This window comes from Wyeomyia smithii, chromosome 3 (assembly GCF_029784165.1).
Source record: "Wyeomyia smithii strain HCP4-BCI-WySm-NY-G18 chromosome 3, ASM2978416v1, whole genome shotgun sequence".
Lineage (NCBI taxonomy): Eukaryota > Metazoa > Arthropoda > Insecta > Diptera > Culicidae > Wyeomyia > Wyeomyia smithii.
The window spans coordinates 145529210-145552674 of record NC_073696.1 but is presented as its reverse complement, the minus strand read 5'-3'; the positions used below and the strand labels follow the sequence as shown (position 1 = coordinate 145552674).

At 38.4% G+C, this 23465-nt stretch overlaps 1 protein-coding gene across 1 annotated transcript; it reads right to left on the bottom strand.

Moving 5' to 3' along the window:
• Positions 1-1534: 1534 nt before the first annotated feature.
• LOC129728652 (uncharacterized) lies at positions 1535-4492 on the bottom strand. The gene is made up of 2 exons (XM_055687105.1): positions 4012-4492; positions 1535-2823 (listed from the first exon to the last, which is right to left on the bottom strand). The coding sequence occupies exons 1-2, from the start codon at positions 4490-4492 to the stop codon at positions 1535-1537; spliced, it is 1770 nt and encodes a 589-aa protein (XP_055543080.1).
• Positions 4493-23465: the final 18973 nt, after the last annotated feature.

Below are 23465 nucleotides of genomic sequence, written 5' to 3'. Positions count from 1 at the left end.
AGTGCTATTCTTTTTTCAGAATCGACCTCCCCTCGATCTCGAATATTGAAGTTGTTGCCATTCAAACGAATTTGAATGGAAAAGACCTTTGCCTTGTTTCGTTATATATTCCCCCATCCGCGCGGATTGAACAGAAGCAACTCCTTGATATAGCAGAATTGCTTCCCGCAACTTTTTTGATTTTGGGAGATTTTAACTCTCACTGTTCGCTATGGGGGTCGCTGTACGACGACAACCGATCTTCTTTAATTTGTAACTTGATCGACGACTTCAATATGACACTTTTGAATACTGGGGAAGCGACACGTGTACCTAATCCTCCAGCACGTGAAAGCGTGCTTGACCTATCCCTCTGCTCGACATCACTAGCGTTAGATTGCAAGTGGAAAGTAATCAACGATCCCCACGGCAGTGATCATCTTCCAATCGTTATATCAATTGCTAATGGTTCAACTCCCCCGAACCCAATCAATATTTCCTACGACCTTACACGTAATATTGATTGGAAGCGTTATGAGTCTATTATAGCGGAATCTATCGAGACTCACGAGGAACTTCCTCCGGAGGAAGAATACGCGTTCTTAGCTGGCTTGATAATCGACGCCGCGACTCAAGCTCAGACGAAACCGATACCCGGGGTAACGATTAGACAGCGCCCTCCCAACAAATGGTGGGACAAAGAGTGCTCTGAACTGTACGTGCGAAGGTCCGCGGCGTATAAGGACTACCGGGAGTACGGCACTGTCAACCTGCTTCGAAAGTACGAGGCACTGGGCAGGCAGATGAAGAGCTTAGTAAAGGCGAAAAAACGCGGGTACTGGCGGCGGTTCGTAAACGCGTTGTCGAGGGAAACAGCGATGAGCACTCTTTGGGATACCGCCAGGCGCATGCGGAACCGTGACGTTTCGAATGAGAGTGAGGAGTATTCAGATCGCTGGATACTCGATTTTGCCAAAAAGGTCTGTCCGGACTCTGTACCGGAACAGAAAACCTTTCGCGACGCGTTTATAATAACTACGGAAGAGCCTCCATTTTCGACAACTTCCCGAATTAGGTCCATGGGCCTTCCCCAGGGCTCATGTTTAAGTCCTCTCTTATATAATTTTTACGTCAATGACATCTGTTGGGTTAGGTTTTCGGAAGGAAGAATCTCTACAGCAGCGCGGTTTAATATAGCGACAGCTTAAAGCTGAAAGGAATTTTTATAATTGCAAATTATGTTGTATCGAGTATAAAGTATCAAATAGTAATTCTCACTTACATTTGTCTTTCTTTCGCGAGAAAATCGTTGCTAACCTAGCCTTGTAAAATCAGCACGTTATATAAATCTATTTGTGAGTTTAATTATTTAATTAAGCAAAACATAATTTTAGTATATATGTACTCACTGTGTGAAAGTTTAACTAGAAATTAAGGAAAATAATAACCATTTGCAAAGCCATCATCGAATATTATTACTAGGAAAAAGGAACACGTTTTATCTACTCTAGTGTCTATCCAATTAAATGACGGTTTTCTGACAGCTCTTTAATGATCAATTGAGTTCGTATGACAGCGCAGATTCCACCGTGCTGCCAGAACATCCCCCACCCCGTGACTCCGGTGAAGATCTTCCGGAATCATCAACATCCATCAGTGCAAGATTCACTACTGGGCGCTTTATTTTACCAGTGGCTGTCTCCACTACTGCTTGTCTCACCCTTCCGTCAGTTCCAACTACTACCGCTGCAACTTTTCCACGTATCCAGGATCTACGTTTACCTTCCGCTACATAAACCAAATCACCAACCTTCACGGACCGTACTTCATCAAACCATCTCGTGCGCCTATTAACTGAAGGAAAATATTCTTTAAGCCATCGTTCCCAAGCTAAATTAGTGAGATACTGGGCCCTTTTATAGCTGTCTCTCAACGCTTCAGCCAAGCTAACAGGTGCATTTTGAGGGTCGCTGGTTCCCGACGAGCTGCCGATCAGGAAATGGTTTGGCGTGAGTGCCTCACCTTCAGCCGAACCTTGGCCCATGTATGTAAGCGGTCGCGTATTTATCAATCCTTCTGATTCGCAAAGCACGGTAGCTAAAATTTCATCGGTTAATTGCCTTCCGTCGTCGAGACCCTTCATAGCTTCTTTGACACTCCTAACCATGCGCTCCCATACACCCCCCATGTGTGGGGCTGCGGGAGGATTGAAGGACCATTTCGTCTTAGCGTTAGTGAATGTTGTAGCACATTTAACATTAATCTGCTCGATTTGCCTCTGCAACTCTCGGCTAGCACCAACGAAATTTGTGCCGTTATCTGTAAATATCTCCACTGGAGAACCTCTGCGGCGCACAAATCGTCTTATCGCCAATATACACGATTCTGTTGATAAGTTATACGCCACTTCTAAGTGTACAGCTCTAATCACTAAACACGTGAATACAGCTACATATCTTTTTTCTTTACGTCTTCCAACTGTAACGTCCAGCGGCCCCATGTAGTTGATGCCAACATAACTAAAAGGTTTGAGGTGTGGTGTTAGACGTTGAATTGGCAGTGGCGCCATTCGGGGTGGTTTAGGTTTACATTTAAGCATTTTACACCATTGGCAATCTCTAAACACTTTATCGACTGCTACTCGAAGGTGTGCAATTTCAAATCTTTGTCTCACTTCATTAACTACCGTTTCCTTATTAAAATGGCCGAGTTGATTGTGGTAATGTTCTAAGAGTCTGATTGTGATCGGATGATCTCTTTTCAGTATGATCGGAAATCGTGCATCAAAGGTAGCATAGTTCGCATTGGCGTTTCGTCCTTCCATTCTAAGTACGCCATACTCATCTATAAAGGGGGATAATTTGTATAAACTGCTGGATTTCTCTATTTGAAGCCATTTTTCGGTTGGTTCAGTACTGTTTTTAAGAAGAACTTTAACTTCATCCGGATAGCATTCTCCTTGAACGATTCGCCATAGCATTTGTTCTGCCTTTTGATACTCACTCTGTTGTATAACTGTTTTCACTACTGGCATCCTGCGGAGCAGCAATTTACGTTGTAATTTTGTGGCCTCTACTGTTAAAATCGGCTCTCCAGCTTTTCGACGTCGACAATTATCCACAAATCTGTGTACAAATGCTACTGTACGTACAAGGATGTTCCATTTTGGGATCCTCCTCACGTTTATCAATTGGACTGGAAATATCAGATGGTGGAATAGAAACGCTGTTCTAAGTTCTTCATTCGTTTCGAAACTCGCCGAATTTTGTTGCGGCCAGCGGTGCTTGGGGAGATACAAAAATGGTGGTCCCTTGAACCATCTACTATCTGAATCAGGTTCAGTGTCTTTTCCCCACTTGGTTAATCCGTCAGCCACGTTCTCCTTTGATGGCACCCATCGCCATCCCTCAGGCTGCGTTAGTGAAAGTATTTCACCTACTCGATGAGCCACATACTGCTTATATTTTCGATGGTCTGAATGAATCCAGGAAAGGACTACGCTTGAATCTGTCCACATATAACAGTCTCGGATCGTAAATGTGTGGTTTTCGCATACGTATGTTTTCAGTCTGGCCCCTATAACGGCGGCTTGTAATTCAAGCCGTGGGACGGACTGATTCTTTAGAGGTGCTACTTTGCACTTTGCCATCACCAGCGCGCATTTTACATCATTGGCACTTGCGATCCTGATGTATGCCGCGCAGCCATATGCCGACTCCCCAGCGTCCGTAAATATGTGTAACTCTAATGAATTTGAGCTTTCTGCATTCCACCCAAAAAAATAGTAACCTGGAATTCTTAGTTTATTTATTTTCGGCAGTAACTCTGTCCAACGGAGCCATTTCTCGAATTCAAGATCGCGCATCTTATCGTCCCATTGCATACCAGTTCTCCAAAATTCCTGGATAATAATTTTTCCGTGTATGAGAAACGGCGACAACAATCCAAGCGGGTCGAAAAGGCTCATTATACACCTCAAAGCCATTCTCTTCGATGGTCGGCTGGTGCCATCGATATATGTAGAAAACTCACTCCGGAAATCAGCAGAAAATAAAAGCATGTCTTCTTTCGAATCCCACATAACGCCTAGGACACGTTCCACTTCTTGGTCCTGTCCTAATGCTAAAGGGGGTTGATCTTGGCTTGGAACCTCGCCAAGTTTTATCAATACTTCACGGCTATTGCTTACCCACTTTTGCATGTTAAATCCGGCTTTAGCGTGCAGTGCTCTAACTTGCATCGCTCGTTCCGCAGCTTCTTCTGGAGAATCAGCGCTGTCATAATAGTCGTCCATGAAGGTTTTGGCTTTTATAGCCGCTGCTGCTTCGGGAAAATCATTGGCCCATTCGTCGGCGTTTCGATGCATGACATGTTGAGCTGAACAGGGAGAGCAGCAAGCACCGAATATCGCCACATTCATCAGATACACGTCAGGAGTATCTTTTGGGTCGAATCGGAAAATGAACCTCTGCGAGTGACGGTCCTCAGGTTTGATGCGTATCTGATGGAACATTTCGCATATGTCCCCTCCGAACCCGACGCGTTTTTCTCTAAACTTGCAGATGACAGAGGGAAGTGACGTCAATAGATCGGGACCCTTTAAAAGCTGCGAATTTAAAGAGACACCGTCAACCTGTGCAGCGGCGTCCCAGACCAGTCTCTTATTTGTGGTTTTTTCGGGTGTGTTACCACATTCAGTGGTAAATACCACACACGGGATGAATCAGCGCTTGCCAACTCAGACTTAGTTGCTTTATGCGCATATTGTTTGCGAACGTACTCACGAATTTGTCGATGCACATTGTCTCGCAATTGTGGATCCTTTTCTAATTTTTTTTCTAAACCTTTTAATCTTCGCATTGCCATAGGCATGCTGTCTGGAAGGTGTACGTCATCAGTCTTCCACAAGAGCCCGGTTTCGAATCTGTCACCCACCCGGAGTGTGGTTTTCGATAATATGTCGCGGGCTCTTTTAACCTCAGCTGGCTCTGGTACAGGTACCAGTGACACACCTGTGTCCTCCAATACGAATCGCTGTCTAATCATCTCGTTCAATTTTTCATCGGCGTCACAAATATGTACGTGATGGTGATGGTAGCTGTTTGTTGGCGTATTTGCACCCTTTGGTCCGTAAATTGTCCAACCAAGAAGAGACCTTACAGCGACAGGGTCGCCCTGTTTGCCAACACGACTTTCTAGTGGTGAGAACAAACTCAAATTATCAAGGCCAATCAACACTCTGGGTATTGCGTCCGAATATGAGGATATAGGAAGTCCTTTGAGATGGTCAAATCGCATAGATAGTTCATTTATTGACAGACTTTGTTTAGGTAAGTTTAGTTGATTTACTGAGCGAACCGATATCAAATTATAACGTGTTTGTTCGCCTCTACCGCTGACCTCTATGTTTGCACGTCTAGATGTTTTCTCGTTTCTAATTACATTGGATGTCCAAATCAATCGCAGCGGTTCAGGGGTACCAACTATCCCCAGATGTTGCAGTACGTTTTCTTCTACCATCGACAAAGATGAACGCTCATCCAGAAAGCCAAAGGTGTCCAATCTACGATCGCCATTGTAAAGTGTAATAGGTACAACTCGAAATAGCACTGATTTCTCGGTCTGGCCATGAGTGTGGCACTCGTTCATATTGGTGTTCATATTTCCGCGATGTGAGTCCATACGATGGAGCAGCGGGTGGTGGCGTACCTGGCAACCTCCCACATTACATCGGTATCTCGACCTGCAGCGCCATGTGCCATGATTGTACAGACATACTTCACATAATTTGTGTTTTTCTACAGCTAAAAGGCGTTCTGTCAAGTTCATTTGTCTGAAACGATCACAGTTTCTCGTTCTGTGATCTTGTCCACATATCGGACAGGGATATTTTACTTCAACTTTATCTGATATTTCCTCCTTGCCATTGTGCGTGTGTACATATGCTCTGTCTTTTAGCTTCACTCTTTCGTTTTTAGAACAATCGATTTTTGGTGTATCTATACAAGTGACTTCACTAGCGTCAATCATCAACGCTTCCATAAATTCTCCAAAATGCTTAAGCGAAGGTGATCTGAATTCTCGCTTATATCGCACCCAGTCGAGCTTCTGAGATACTGGCAGCTTATCTACTAGTTCTTCCAACAGTGACGGATTGGATAAATGAGCATGCAGCTTAGCGGCTACTAGATGATCGCATAGCTGTTGCACTTTTAGTCCAAACTTTATCAGTGTGTCAAGACGTTGTGGATCCGGGGCTTTAGTTTCACGGACTTTCGCTAGCAATATCTTTACTGCTGCTTCGGGTCGACCATACAAACGTCGCAAAGTATTAATGATAGACGGCACGCTGTGCGGGAACATCAACTTGGAGACAACTGCTTCCCTAGCGGGTCCTCGCAAGCACTCGCGTAACCGAATAAGATTTTCTGCGTTTGTGAAGCCACACACTTCATTCCCCTCTTCGTAACTGTTCAGGAATATTGGCCATTCTGTCGGCTCACCAGCGAATATCGGCAATTTTTTGGGCCATATTTGTCTTGCTGCAATCTGATGCGCATTTGGCCCAACATTGTGTGTATTGTTGACATGGGACTGCAGGTTGGACCCAGAGTCCAAAAAAGCAGAGGAGACGTTCGACACAGTTTCGATTTTGTCCTTGTTCGCGTTCTGTAACCCTCTCAGCCAATTTTTGGTATGATCTGCTGAGCACATTCCGCTTATTTGAGACTTGCTATCGTCGCAGGCAGAGCTGAGATTTTACTCTAGAGCACGCTTCTCTTGGAGGTATTTTTCTTTAGCTGCAAGCTGCTTTGCTCTGAGAGCTCGTGCTTTCTCCTGTAATGCTTTTTCTTCATCCAACCGTAGCTGTTCTTCCGCTAACTTCTCTTCTTCAAGCCGATGTTCGTCCTTTAGCCGCTGCAGCGTTAAATTTGTTCGCATTTGCGCACTAAACGTTTTCGTGTTCGTCGATTTTATATCAGCGCTCATTAGGCTACGATCATCTTTTCCTGTGGGTCTGTATAAATCTCTGGATACACCTGGATCCGATAGTCGATCGGTTTTTTTATTCGACATTGCCGCGCCCGTGTCACTAGCAGCATTTTTCATGGGCTTCACATTGCCATCTACTTTCAATGAAGTCTTTTTGGCCTTTGATTTATTTGTACTGGTAATAGGGGCAAAGGCGCGTAGCAATGAGACACATTTCACACATTTCCATGGTCTCTTCTCTACACCGGGAGATTCACTAGCACACGTATAATGGTACCACTTGCTACAAGCATCACAAGATACCATTCCATCATCCGCATCGTCCGGTCTATCACAGGCCTCGCAGTTGAAATCCTCGCTATTCATGTCGAACCCAAATCTTTAAGTTTGTTGGGTTAGGTTTTCGGAAGGAAGAATCTCTACAGCAGCGCGGTTTAATATAGCGACAGCTTAAAGCTGAAAGGAATTTTTATAATTGCAAATTATGTTGTATCGAGTATAAAGTATCAATTAGTAATTCTCACTTACATTTGTCTTTCTTTCGCGAGAAAATCGTTGCTAACCTAGCCTTGTAAAATCAGCACGTTATATAAATCTATTTGTGAGTTTAATTATTTAATTAAGCAAAACATAATTTTAATATATATGTACTCACTGTGTGAAAGTTTAACTAGAAATTAAGGAAAATAATAACCATTTGCAAAGCCATCATCGAATATTATTACTAGGAGAAAGGAACACGTTTTATCTACTCTAGTGTCTATCCAATTAAATGACGGTTTTCTGACAGCTCTTTAATGATCAATTGAGTTCGTATGACAGCGCAGGTTCCACCGTGCTGCCAGAACAACATCGATGAATGTCTTGCAAATTCATGCACGCTACGGCAACTTGCAGACGATAGCGTTGTATCCATTACTGGTAGCGAAGCTAGCGATCTGCAAGGACCATTGCAAGATACCTTAGACAATTTGTCTGAATGGGCTCTTAAGCTGGGTATCGAATTCTCTCCGGAGAAAACTGAGTTGGTCGTTTTTTCTAGGAAGCATAACCCAGCTCAGCTGCAGCTCCTACTAACGGGTAAAACGATCTCTCAGGTTTTAGTCGCTAAATATCTCGGGGTCTGGTTCGACTCTAAATGCACCTGGGCTTGTCATATTAGGTATCTGACACAAAAATGCCAACAGAGGATTAATTTTCTTCGTACGATTACCGGAACCTGGTGGGGAGCCCTCCCAGGAGACCTTCTGAGGTTATACCAAACAACAATACTGTCAGTTCTTGAGTACGGTTGTTTCTGCTTTCGCTCCGCTGCGAACACGCATATTTTGAAACTAGAAAGAATACAATGTCGTTGTTTGCGTATTGCCTTGGGTTGCATGCAGTCGACCCATACGATGAGTCTTGAAGTGTTAGCGGGTATTCTTCCGTTGAAACATCGTTTTTGGAATCTCTCTTACCGGTTGCTAATTCGATGCACAGTTATGAACCCATTAGTAATTGAAAATTTCGAGAGGTTGGTCGACCTTCAATCTCAATCCAGATTTATGACTTTATATTTTGACTATATGGCTCAAGATATTAATCCTTCTTCATACGATTCCTCCAATGTCGCACTTTTAGATACTTCTAATAATGCTATATTCTTCGACACCACCATGAAACAAGACATTTCTGGTATCCTGGATCAATTGCGACCCCAAGAGATCCCTAAGATTTTTTCCAATAAGTTTAAACATGTTAGTTATGATAAAAGGTTTTACACTGACGGATCTAATCTAGATGAGTCCACTGGTTCGGTGTTTTCCACCAAAAATTTTACCGCCTCCTACAAACTCGATGCTCCTGCTTCCGTGTACGTCGCAGAACTTGCTGCTATTCAGTACTCTCTTGGAATCATCGAAACCCTACCCATAGACCACTACTTCATCTTCACAGATAGTCTCAGTGCCATTGAGGCTCTGCGATTGATGAAGACTGTGAAGCACACCCCGTATTTCCTGGGGAAAATACGGCGGTTTTTAAGTGCTTTAACAGATAAAAATTACCGGGTTACCTTAGCGTGGGTCCCTTCTCATTGCTCGATTCCGGGTAATGAAAAGGCTGACTCTTTAGCTAAGGTGGGTGCTATTGATGGCGATATTTATGAAAGACCAATTGCTTATGATGAATTTTATAGCATTTTGCGTCAGAGAACACTCAACAGTTGGCAATCATCATGGAACTCAGATGAACTGGGACGGTGGCTACATTCCATTTTTCCTAAGGTATCGACGAAAGCATGGTTCAAGGGGTTGGATGTAGGTCGGGACTTCATTCGCGTGATGTCCAGATTTATGTCCAATCACTACACGTTAAACACGCATCTCTTTCGTATAGGGCTTGTAGACAGTAATCACTGCATTTGTGGCGATGGCTACCATGACATCGAGCATGTTGTTTGGTCGTGTGCCGAATTCTGTGATGTTAGGTCCGAGCTTATAGATTCCCTCCGGGCCCGAGGAAAACAACCGAACGTACCCGTTAGAGACATTCTGGGAAGCGGTGATATCCAGTACATGACACAACTGTACTGTTATTTGAAAAAGACTGACATTAAAATTTAATATTCTTTTGTCTATTTGTCAGAATACCCGTATACGACGCTGGAGACACGATCACGAAGAGCCTAAATCTATGTTTAAAAAACAAAAAAGAACACCAGTCGAAACACAAATAGATCGTATATCTTAATTAGTTTAAAGCAAGAATTGTATTTCCCTCCTCTCACCTTAAATCCCCACTAGCTCGTAGTCGGCCGCGAGAATAAATAAAAGGCCTCCCTCTTTTCCCTGCTAACGTAGAATTAATACGAATTGTACTTGGCTCAGTAAAACAGAAAATGTATCGTGCCGTGTCAAATAAACTAATTTTATACCATAGTGCGGTTAGACGTAGTCCTACGTCAAAATCACATTTCCGATGTTTTCGTTGTTTTGAAAATAGTAACACATTACGGGATTAGAAATACTTTTTTTACTTTTACCAAAACTAGATCTTGGAACATTTGGCGGGAGTAAAGGCCGCATTTCATTAGTTTGATCTTTTTTTTGACGTAGAATTACGTCTTACGGCAACATATACAGGGGACACTTTCTACCGTGACGTTACAACGTTTTGACTATTCTGTTGGCATCATTTTAATTCTAACTTGTATTTTTTCATGAAACCCTTTCATATTATTACAGATTCGAAAAGTAGACGAAATTTCATAAAAGAATGATGTAAAGGATATTTGTTTATTTCGTTTATATTGGTGAGTAAAAATGTAGCGTGACGTTACAATGCGCGAGAAATTGAGGTGTCGGGACTTTTCTTACAAAAGTCAATAACTCTGCTCTGTTTGGAGTTTTATAACAATTTCTTCTTCCACAATTTGATAACAAATAATAATCGAACATTTTGCCATGTTTGGAGTGCCTACAACTGGTAACATCTATATTTGAGAAGCTTTTATATTTCGTGACGTTACAACGCTCATTTTTCAGCAAGGGGTATTCTCACTCCGTTGTAACGTCACGAAAATATGAATCAGTCGATATCCATTATATATCACTTATTTCTTAGACATTTTTATATGAAATAGTTCAATATCTGATTTTATATATTTCTACTTCTACTTTATGCACTTGGTTTGTGGGGTTATCATAAACTACGTAACAAATTTACTTTGTCGTTTAATGTTTGGGAATGCAGAACCCACCTTAAATTTGGAGATTTTCAGTGAAGGAATGTGAGTAATGATCAAATCAATTCTTTTCATAAGTGACATATGTATCATAAATATTCTCAAAAGTGTCTTATATGACATTATGTGTCAAACATATTAATTTTATTTTCATTGTAGTTTTTTCACAATGTCTGAGTACGTTAGCAGTTTATTCAGCATTTATATTAAAAACAAGTTTACAAATGTGTCCTTAATTCCAATAAATACGAGAAACCTTTCAAAAATTCTAATAATAACACAAAAATGCCGCTTTTTTGCTTTTTTCGCTCCCGTAATCTTTCCTTGATTTTTTAAAACTCACACTACTTATTCAAGAAAATTCGAGTGCATTTTTGCCGCTGAAGATTTTTTCATCTAGGCTTGCCCCAAAAATAAATAGCTGGTTTATTCCACGATATGGTGTTGGTCGTTCAAAAATGTTCTTCTCATCGTTAATTGTGGTGATGTCACGTCCCGTAATTGCGATAACCATTACGTTCGGAAGATCAGCTTGAGCGATGCGGACGAAGTATTCATTTCATTAATACGGTTACCTTGCGTCAATAGTTTTTCTCTTAGGGAACATTCGCATGTTACGTAACGCGGGAGTTGACAATTTTCAATCTCCCGTCACGCAATGCATTGTAATATAATATAATAGAATAATATTAGAATTTTCGCCTTTCTCCTAGAAAGGTATAGCAATCACTTGCAAAAGAGCAAGTTCGCGCGAAATGACCTATGGTCGAATATCGACCATTTTTGATTTGTATGAAACTTTGCACACGTATTTGGCTTAGCAAACTGAGCATTTTTCACAGATGGAGATTTTTTACACCCATGAGTTACATTCTAAAAGGGCATATGCCTTTTGGCATAGGTTTTATTCGAAGCATTGTAGCTCAAAAACCGTTGGTTGTACAGAAAAACTGTCTGAAAATGATTTGTAGGGAATTAAAAATGCACCATAAAAAAATATACACTGTACAAAAAAAATTTGTTTTGACCAAAAAAAATTAAAAATAAACAATAAATTTCAAATTGAAATAAAAGAGATGTTTTTTTTTTATTTTTTTCTTTCAAATAAACCTGACGTTAATACACAACTTTTAAAAAATGTCCAGGATGAAGAAATGAAAAATATTTTTTTTATGGTAGATTATTTTTTTTATAAAAATTCTAATTTAAACATTTTTCAAAATATTTGTATTCTGATGTTTTTAAGAGATGCAGAGAGTCATTTTGAATCAAAAAGCTCATGGTAGTAAACATTCTAAAGGCATCGGTTTTCGAGTCTAGTCTAGTCTAGTCTACACTAACACAGCCAGTACTTGAATGGATCCTGGAAAATGATATCCACCATTTAATAAACTGATTTCCATACATTTTTCTTGTCAACGGCCAGGCCTACTGTGTAGCGCAATATAATACAATATAATTTAAGATCGGGGACAATCCGTACCAACCGATCCGTATGTAAGAAGTAATATACCTCATTCGTTGGGAGTGATAAAGCTAAGAAAGTACACTCTTTTGTTGACCAATCTCCTGGGATGGAACATAGGTATTTCCTCCTTATGTTCGGGTTTCGAAACCAAGGAAATAGCGCCTTTACTCGCTTCAACTGTTACGGTTGGAACTTGAGTACTAACTCTAGTCCTAGCATTTTTAGCTTAGGGTTATAGCGCCATTACTCGCTCTCTGAAAGAAATATGGATTAGTAAACAGCAAAAAAAAAACCGCCTAAGATACAAACAAAGTTTGATCGATTAGTTATAACCAAAAATGATCAAAAGAAGTGCTGTTTTAAACAAGGAATTTCTCCAGAAGAGAATCAGGACTTACTTACAGAGAATGTCAAAAACAGATAAACTTCTTGAGCGTCTGAATAGAATGGAATTGAATATGAGAATATGTTATGTTTCACATAACCCATTCTCAATGTCAAAAATAGTTTTAAATTAATGGAAAGTAATCTATACATATAAAAATGGGGTTCTGTCTGTCTGATCTTGAGTCTACAGACTTGGAAACGACTAAACCGATCGGCGTGAAAATTGGTATGCAGGGGCTTCTGGAGCCGGGAAAGGCTTTTATGATAGTTTGAAATTTCTTCCTCTTCTGGAAGGCACGACTACCATACAAATGAAACACAAATTTCTACATAACTCGAGAACCAATCGAGCAAATGGAGCCAAATCCAGCATGTGAATGTATAACGAATCAAGAAATATTCCTATGGTAGTCTGACACTCCTCCCTGCTCTGAAAAAGGGGGTTCCCATACAAACGAAACACAAATTTCTGCATAGGAACTAATCAAGCAATTGGAAGTTTGGCGTTAGGTGGTCTATGGAAGCAAACAAGATTCCTATGGTAGTTCGACACCGCTTCCTACTATGGAAAGGGGAACTCCCATACAAAAGAAACACAAACTTCCACATGACTGGAAAACTAATCAAGCAAATGAAGCCAACATTCACGGTGAATATTTTTATGCTCACCGCGAATATCGGCTGAACGTCTCAACGAGCACGGGCTCTCACACTCCAGGCATAAGAGTTAGAGCACTGCTTTCTTTTTTTCTGGACTATCGTCAGCCCGATCAAAACGGTTACAGTATAGTTACAAAAGCATAGAACTAAGTGAAATGTCCGTAACTGACCAGTTAGGGCATGGTAGGTGATAAGATCAAATACTTGTCAAGAGTGATATTAAATTTTTAAACTATTTTTAAACTATATTGTAAAACTGCCTATTTTGTTTTGTAAGAGTGTCATGCATTCATAGCTCATTTTTCAAAAGCCAAACTAATCATAAAACGACCCCAACAAAAATCGTCAGATTGAATTTAAGATCGTTGTCTTTTTATTAATCAATCTGCATAGCAGGCAACCCCGGGTTACTGATCTACACCAAATAAGAACAAAAAAAGATTTTTGTTGCTACGTTTTTAGCCCCCTCGTGGTACGGAGAGGAAGAATTATTCATGTACTAGATTCTCTGCCGACTCGAAAAAACCACGTACCAGAGACATGGAAACAAGCAGCCAACGTATTATATCTTATTCACCGAAAACCACTCGAATAGCGCCAACACACATACTATCGAACAATTAAATCAAGCAATCGAACGAAAAAAAAACAACATCGATAACATCAGATTTGCACACAAAAGCGTCCATCGCGAATGAAACTTTGAACTAATTTTTTAGTACTAGAGAAAAAATATACTTAGCTTATTAACAGAAATATGCATTAAGGAAATTCTATGATAACAATAATCCGGCAAAAGATTTTTCCTGCTTTGTCTGTATCCTGTGAGCACTGTTCTCTTCTGACAGTCATTTTCCCGTTTCTTTTCATGCCGGGCAAACGCCAGCGAAGCCATTTTTTCTCCACAAAACGCACATTCGAGAATAATCAGGGCCAATTAACGTATTTAACACCAATTTTTCATGTTTATTTCACTGTTTTCACTCGCAATAATCCAGAAAATATAGCGATTAGAAACGCGTTGCTCGCTACTCTCAGGAATCATCACTGACCAGAGAAACAAAAATGACCGCACCAAACTTTGTTTTTTTATTTTATGATCTTGATTAACCACAACAACGTTTCCTGTAGGTCAGGAACAAACTAAACAATCCGCCAATGAAAATGGAATTTATACCCTCTAAAGGCATCGGTTTTCGAGTTATTTTAAATTTAAGCTCGAAAAATTATTAATATTTCGGAAAATACACGTTTTTCTTAATTTTTCCATTATTCTCTAGCAAAAACCATACGTTCATTGGAATGCTTGATCAAAAATATACAATTCATTCTTTGACAACAAAACGCTTGGATAAATAACTCGAGCGCTAAACCTTATCCTACCTACACGTTCCCCCTTGCCGAATGTTTTATAAAAAAACATGTTCGTCGTGCAACACTACCTGCTTGTTTACTAATAATAACTGTTTGTAAAGTACGCAACCAATAACTACTGGGTTACCTTTCAATATCTGTTTTCATATATAAATACGATTGCACCACTCCAGATGTGTGAGTAACAGTTTGCATTTTGTGAATATGAATAAAGTGAAAATGGAATACACCAAGCCCAAATGCTGTAAACCCTTTCCTGATCATCGGTGCTCATCAAGTTTACGCAAATTAAATGAAAACGTTATTGCAAAATTAAAAATATTGAACAGTCAAGCTCATTTTAATACGTCTTTATCAATTTGTGATTCGTGTAGTTATTGGAATGATAGTCAAGCCACCATTCATCCCTTCGTTGTTTACTATTCGGAATCTGGAACACTTAAGAATATCAGCTTCATCATAATATCGGAAGTACTCCATCATGATACTGTTGCGGTTCAGGTGTTCATTGCCAAATTAATGAGTTTTTTGAAAACAACAATAGAGTTTAAAAAAGCGATATTATTGTCTGATGGAGCTGCCTCACAATATAAAAATAGAAAAAACTTTGCAAGTCTTTGCAAGTTCGAAAAAAAATATAACGTCGATGCAGAGTGGCATTTTTTCACGACTTCTCATGGTAAAGGCCCATGCGATGCAATTGGTGGCATATTAAAACGAATGGCAGAAAATGCAAGTTTAGCTAAAGAACATGAACATCCCTTTACAAGCGCAAAAGAATTGTATGATTGGTCTAATCAGAAAAAAATTAAAAATTCATCAAAAATGTCATTTAGTTGGGTATCATATGAAGAATATGAACAAGGAGTAACAGAATGGAGTAATTTTTTCAAAAAATCTATAATAATAGCTGCCACACAAAAGTATTACTCTTTTGTTCCGATTTCAGAAAATAAGATACAAACGAAGCTGTTTTCAAAAGATGACGAAACATTTACTTATGATGTATATAAAATATAAGGTGAAACTAGTTCTGTGAAGTATCTATGTCATAAAAAATATGTTCCCAAGATAATAAATATATTTATATGACTTACAACATTTAACTCTTTTCTTGAGAACCGTTCGCCCAATCGTTTTGTTGTCAAAGAATGAATTGTATATTTTTGATCAACTATTCCAATGAACGTAGGGTTTTCGCTAGAGAACCATGGACAAATTAAGAAAAACGTGTATTCTCTTGAATAATTATAATTATTCGAGCTAAAATTAGAAATAACTCGAGAACCAATGCCTTTAGAATGTTTACTACCAAGATCTTTTGGATTCAAAATGACTCTCTGCATCTTTGAAAATCACCAGAATACAAATATTTTGAAACATGTTTAAATTAGCATTTTTATAAAAAAATAATCTACCATAAAAAAATACTTTTCATTTCTCCATCCTGCACTTTTTTTTAAAAATTTGTGTATTAACGTCAAGTTTTTTCAAAAAAAACCTAAATTAATCCACCTAGCGGTCAGACTCAGCCATTCTCATTCAAACTTATTATTTGTAAAAATAGATTCACATGAATGCTTAAATCCAAATTTCTTTGGGTTCTAAAATATTGATGTTGTAATTTAAGTATAAAATATGAAATTTGACGTAATGTAAGTGCTTAAGAAATAGCGAAATATGAATCCGTTCGCAAAAATAAATCAATAGGGTCTTATGGGGCAACAAGACTTTCCATATGAAAATGATTTTATGAAAATCGGTCCAGCCATCTCTGAGAAACATGAGTGAGATTAAACAGTCTCAAGAACACGTTTCTTTCTGTAACTTCTGAACCATATGTTCAATCTTTATAAAATTCAAAAGTTGAGGGGTTTTTAGGTAGCCCGTTTATTTGAAACCAATTTTGTTCAAATCGGTTGTGTAGTTTCTGAGAAATTGATGTTTCGTGATTTTTAATTTGATACATAACCTTTAAACTAGATATCAGACTACAATAAAATTAAATAGGGTCTTATAAGGCAACTAGACCTTTCATTTGCAATTGATTTCATTGAAATCGGTCCAGCCATCTCTTAGAAAATCGAGTGAGATTGGGAGAGCGTTACACACACATACACATGCAGAAAATGCTCAGTTCGTCGAACTGAGTCGAGTGGTATACGACATTTGGCCCTTTTGAGCACTTTTATATCTTTAGTTTTTGCAGTGATTGCTCTACTTTTCTAGGAGAAAGGCAAAAAGTGAAATGATAGAAATGACTTTTAATTTCAACTTCAATCCCGAGCAAGGCCGCAAACATTGAAATAGTACAATATTAAATTTAAATGTTGTTGAGGCCACATATTTTGATCGTAGCTATAGTTTCAATCAGTCTGCGGGTTACGTTTCTTTCTATAACTTTCAAACCACATGTTTAAACATTATGAAATTCATTGTTCAAGGGTTTAAAATCCCATTAATTTGAATTCAACTATGTTCATAACTTCTGAGATGTAAGAGCGATTTTCACATTCTGACGCAGCGCCAAAACTAAAAGTTTGACTACAATGAAATTCAATAGCAACCTAAGCGGCAAATAGTCGCTTCATTTGACACCAAGATAGAAAGAATCGGTCAGACCATCTCTGAGAAAGGTGAGTGCGAAAGAAAGGTGCACATACACACGTACACACCCACACACAAACATATATACCTATACATGCATATATGCAGAAAATGCTCGATTCGTCGAACTGAGTTGAGTAGTATATGACATTCAGCCATTTCAATCATTTTTCTACTTTTTAATTAGCCAGTGATCGTTAGGAGAAAGTTAATATGTTTACTTTCATTATGTGATTTCACATTTTTATGAACAACGGACACAGTTACAATCCGATTGCAATGAAATTCAATAGCAACCCATGGGGCAACTAGACCTTTCATTTGACACTAATTTTGTGAAAATCGGTTCAGCCATCACTGAGAAAAATGAGGGAGTTTAAACAACCTCAGGATAACTTTTCTTTACATAACTTTTGAACCATATGTTCAATCATAACGAAATTCAAAAGTTAAGGGTTCTGGGGACAGCTCAATCATTTGAAACTAGTTTTATTGAAATCGGTTGTGTGGTTTCTGAGATATTGATGTTTCGTGATTTTTACATTTTGATACATAACCTCTAAACTAAAAATTCGATTACAATAAAATTCAATAGCAACCTATGGCGCTACTAGATCTTTCATTTGCAATTAATTTTATGAAAATCGGTCCAGCCATCTCTGAGAAAAGTGAGTGAGAAAAATAAGTTGCACATACACACACACACATACACACATACATACATACATACAGAAAATGCTCAGTTCGTCGAAAGAAGTCGAGTGGTATATGACATTCGGCCATTGGGACCACTTTCATACCTTCGGTTTTTCCAGTGATTGCTATACCTTTCTAGGAGAAAGGCAATAAAAAACCGAAATTAATCCACCTATCGGTCGGACCCAGCCTTTCTCATTCAAACTTATTATTTGTAAAAATAGATTTACATGAACGCTTCAATCCAATAAATGTGTATTCACTTTTTGGGTTCTAAAATAATGATGTTGTAATATAAGTATAAAATATGCAATTTGACGTAATGTAAATGCTCAATAAATAGCAAAATAAAAGTAATGATTCTTAATTTCGAACAATTCAATCACGAGCGATACCGGGAACATTCAAATGGCACGATAGCACATTTAAATTATTGTGGCCACATATATTGATCAAAGCAGGTATAGTTTTAAATAGCCTTTGAATTTCTTTTCTTTCCATAACTTTTGAACCTCATATCAAATTGCTATGAAATTACTTACTTGTGAGTTTAAGAGACAACCTGTTCAAATGACACTAGATATGTTCAAATAAGTCGTGTGATCTTTGAGATAATAGACTTCCGTTGTTTTTATAATTTAATACATAACGATTGGAATAAAAATACGATTATAGTCAAATAAAATGGAAACCTATAGGAAAGCCAAATTTTTCATTTGACACTCAGATTGTTGAATTTAGTCCAACCATTTTCGGGAAAACGAGTGAATTTGAAAAGTCACCGGAACATGTTTCTTTTCACAATTTTTGAACCACGTGTTTAGTCACTATAAAATTCATCATTAACCTTTAACTAGCCCGTTCATTTGATACCAATATTGATCAAATCGGTTGTGTACATGCTGAGATAATGAAGTTTCGTGATTTTCACATTCTGGTACTTTACAGACGAAGTTACAGTCCGATTACATTGAAATTCAATAGGGTGTTATGAGGCAGCTAGACCTTTGTTTTGACACTGATTCCGTGGAAATCGGTTCAGCCATCTCTGAGAAAAGTGTGTGAGTTCGAGTAGTCTTCGGAATATGTTCCTTTTAATAGCTGGATTTCACATTTTTAAACATAACAGGAAAAGTACTAGTCCGATTGCAAAATAAATCAATAGGGTCTTATGGGGCTACTAGACCTTCCATTTGACACTAATTTTATGAAAATCGGTTCAGCCACCTCTGAGTAACATGAGTGAGATTAAACACTCTCCAGAACACGTTTCCTTAAATAACTTCTGAACCACGTTCAATCTTCATGAAACTCAAAAGTTAAGTTGTTAAAATCGGTTGTGTAGTTTTTGAGATAATGATGTTTCGTTATTTTCACATTTTTTAACATAACCTCTAAACTAAAAATCCGATTGCAATGAAATTCAATAGGGTCTTATAGGGCAAAAAGACTTCTCATTTGCAATTAATTTTATGAAGATCGGTCCAGCCATCTCTGAGAAAATCGAGTGAGATTGGGAGAGCGTTACACACACACATACACACACACACACACACATACGCACACACACACACATACAGAAAATGCTCAGCTCGTCAAACTAAGTCGATTGATATACGAGATTCGACCCGTTGAAGCACTTTTATACCTTTGGTTTTTCCAGTGATTGCTATACCTTTCTAGGAGAAAGGCAATAGGAGAAAGGAAAAAATTCAACGAAAGGTATAGCAATCACTTGCAAAACCGAAAGTATAAAAGTGCTCCAAAGGGCCGAATGGCATATATCACTCGACTCAGCTCGACGAGCTGAGCATTTTCTGTATGTATGTGTGTGTGTGTGTGTGTGTGTGTGTGTGTGTGTATGTGTGTGTGTATGTGTGCGTATGTGCAGATTTTCATTTATTTCTTAGAGGGGGATGGACCGATTTTCATGAAATTAATTGCAAATGAAAGTTCTTGTTGTCCCATAAGACCCTATTAAATTTCATTGTAATCGGATTTTTAGTTTAGAGGTTATGTATCAAAATGTAAAAATCATGAAACATCATTGTCTCGAAAACTACATAACCGATTTGAACATAATTGATTTCAAATGAACGGGCTACCTGTAATACCCTTAACCAGGCTTCGGAATGGTCACGGTGGAACCACTTTTCACTGCGATAATCGTCTTATTCTTCCTCTGACGCTACCAAGGCTCGCTGTCTGAATACATTCTTAAACAAACATGTCAAATGAGTATCACAATCACGACGTTATTTTCCTCAAACGTATTTTGACATTTTTTCTAGAAATGAGAATTACGCACGTTGAGTGCGTGTATTCTGGAAATTATTTATATCATTGATCTTGTAATAATATTTCTCAACAAAAATGAACGAATTAGACAGAAATAGGCTGAAATAACATAACTAAACAATTGACAGTGTGCATCTCCTTGATACGCGAGTGTCGTTTGACTATCCTTTTCTTTCTGTGAGCTGGGCGGCGATGGTTTGGTTGTTTTACATTTACGAGCGAAAGCAGACTGTGACGCACGCTAAGGAAGCGAAATCAAATGAAAATGGTGACCGTTTACAAGCCTGCCCTTAACTTTTGAATTTCATAAAGCTTGAACTTGTGGTTCAAAAGTTATGACAAGAAACGTGTTTTGAAGACTACTTAATTTCACTCATGTTTCTCAAAGATGGCTGAACCGATTTTCATAAAATCAGTGTCAAATTGAAGGCTTAAATACCCCATAAGACCCTATTGATTTGTTTTGCAATCAGACTATTACTTTTCCTGCTATGTTTAAAAATGTGAAATCCAGCTATGAAAAGGAACATATTCCGAAGACTACTCACTCACTCACTTTTCTCAGTGATGGCTGACCCGATTTCTACAAAATCAGTGTCAACTAATAAGTCTTGCTGCCTCGTAACACCCTATTGAATTTTACTGTTATCGGACTGTAACTTCGTCTGTAAAGTACCGAAATGTGAAAATCACGAAACCTCATTATCTCAGAAACTACACAACCGATTTGATCAATATTATTATCAGATGAGCGGGCTAGTTAAGGGTTAACTGATGAATTAGGATTGAACACGTGGTTTCAAAGTTTGGCTGCCCTATACAATCCCATTTCATTTGATTGTAATTGAACTCAAGCCACGGTTATGTATTAAATTGTTAATAAAACAACGAAAGTCTATTATTTCAAAGATTACATGACTTATTTGAACATAACTAGTGTCATACGAATAAGTCATCTCTCAAACTTACAAATAACAAACTTCATAACAATTTGATATGTGGCTCAAAAGTTATGGAAAGAAAAGAAATTCAAAAGCTATTCTAAACTATACCTGCTTTGATTGATATATGTGGTCTCAACATAATTTAAATGTGGTTTTGTACGATTTGAACGTTCCATGTGTTTAAAGTCTGCAAATGCACGACGAATCGGCCATAGGATATGATCAAAGTCAAAAGACAAATCGTTTTAAATGATTGGTTTTATCGAAATGACAAAATCTTCGACTTTTGGCTTTTGGCGCCCTAATTCTGAATATTGGGGGATATTCGGTCATTTTCAGCAAATTTTCTGGCATCAATCTAACACCGGAAATACTCATATTGGGAGGTATTTAGTTATTTTGGTTGTTTTCCAGAAACTAACAGTGGTCGTCTTTAAATTCAAAATGGTGTCAAGGGTCAATGTTTGGTTTCTATGCATCATCTCGATTACGGAAATATCCATGTTGAGTATTATTTGGTCATTTTCGACTGTTTCCTATAAGCTGCCATTTAGCGATTTAATATGGTACCTGAGGTCAATTGTTGGCTCATTGCATCATTCTGGTTCAAGAGATACTCATATTGGATGGTATTTGATTATTTTAGGCTGTTTTTCACAAACCGGAAGTCGCCATCTTGGATTTCAAAATGGTATTTAAAATAATTTCTGGCCTCTGGATGTCATTCTGGTTGAAGAAACACCCATATTGGGTGTAATTCGATCAATTTCCGCTGTTTCTCAGGAACCGGATGTCGCCAACCTAGAATCCAAAATTGGGTCTGTGGTCGATTTCAGCTGCTGTGTAACATTCTAGATCCGGAGATACTTATGTTAGACGGAAATCGGTCATTTTTGGCTGTTTTCCAGAAACCAAAAGTTGCCATCCTACAATTCATAATGGTGTCTGAAGTCGATTTGTGGTTCTAGTGCATCATTACGATTCCGAAAATACCCATATTTGGTGGCATTTGGTCGTTTGCCGCTGTTTTTTCCGAAACCGGAAGTCGCCATCTTAGAATTCAAAATTGTATCTGTGGTCGAATTTAGCTCCTGTGTATCTTTCTTTATCCGGATATTATAATATTGGGTGGAAATAGTCCATTTTTGGCTGTTTTCCAGAAACCGGAAGTTGCCATCTTACAATCCAAAATGTTGCCTAAGGTCGATTATTCAACATATTTGTTATCACTAAAAACATGCACCTGCCAAATATGGTTCCATTTAGTTGATTAGTTCGCAAGATGTGCAGAAATTTGTGCAGAAACATATCGAACCATTATGGACATATTTATTACCCTTTAAAACATCCACATGCCAAATTCGGTTTCATTTGCTTGGTTTGTTCTTGAGTTGTGCAGAAATGTATGTTTCATTTGTATTGGACCCCTCCTTTCCAGAACAGGGAGGGGTTCCAAACTATCATGACAACCTTTATCGGGACCAAAAACCCCTACATACAAATTTTCACGTCGATCGGTGCGGTAGTTTTCGAGCCTATATGGATCAAACAGACTGACAGACCGGACTACATTTTTATATGTATAGCTTACAAAATCAATATTTTAGAACCTAAAGAGTGAATATACATTTATTGGATTGAAGCGTTCATGTAAATCTATTTTTACAAATAAAAGTTTGAATGAGAAAGGCTGGGTCAGACCGCTAGGTGGATTAATTTAGGTTTTTTTTTAAATTGAAATTTAATGTTTATTTTTAATTTTTTTTGGTAAAAAAAATTTTTTTTTGTACAGTGTATATTTTTTTATGGTGCATTTTTAATTCCCTACAACTCATTCTCAGACAGTTTTTCTATACAACCAACGGTTTCTGGGCTACAATGCTTTGAATAAAACCTATGCCAAAAGGCATACGCCCTTTTAGAATGTAACTCATGGGTGTAAAAAATCTCTCCACCTGTGTAAAATGCTCAGTTTGCTAAGCCAAATACGTGTGCAAAGTTTCATTCAAATCAAAAATGGTCGATTTAATTTTCGCGTATTTCCAGGCGATTTGAAATGATTTGCTCAAAACCGAAAGTATAAAAGTGCTCCAAAGGGCCGAATGGCATATTTCACTCGACTCAGCTCGACGAACTGAGAATTTTCTGTATGTGTGTGTGTGTATGTGTGTGTGTGAATGTGCAGATTTTTATTCTCACTCACTTTTCTCAGAGATGGCTGGACCGATTCTCATGAAATTAATTGCAAATGAAAAGTTTTGTTGTCCCATAAGACCCTATTGAATTTTATCGTAATCGGATTTTTAGTTTGGAGGTTATGTATCAAAATGTA

Coding starts and splice junctions, on each gene's coding strand:
- LOC129728652 (XM_055687105.1), bottom strand. CDS start 4,492: ATGTTCCATCAGATACGCATCAAACCTGAGGACCGTCACTCGCAGAGG. Junction 2,824..4,011: donor ATTTTCTGCTGATTTCCGGA/GTGAGTTTTCTA, acceptor CCCCCTTTATAG/ATGAGTATGGCGTACTTAGA.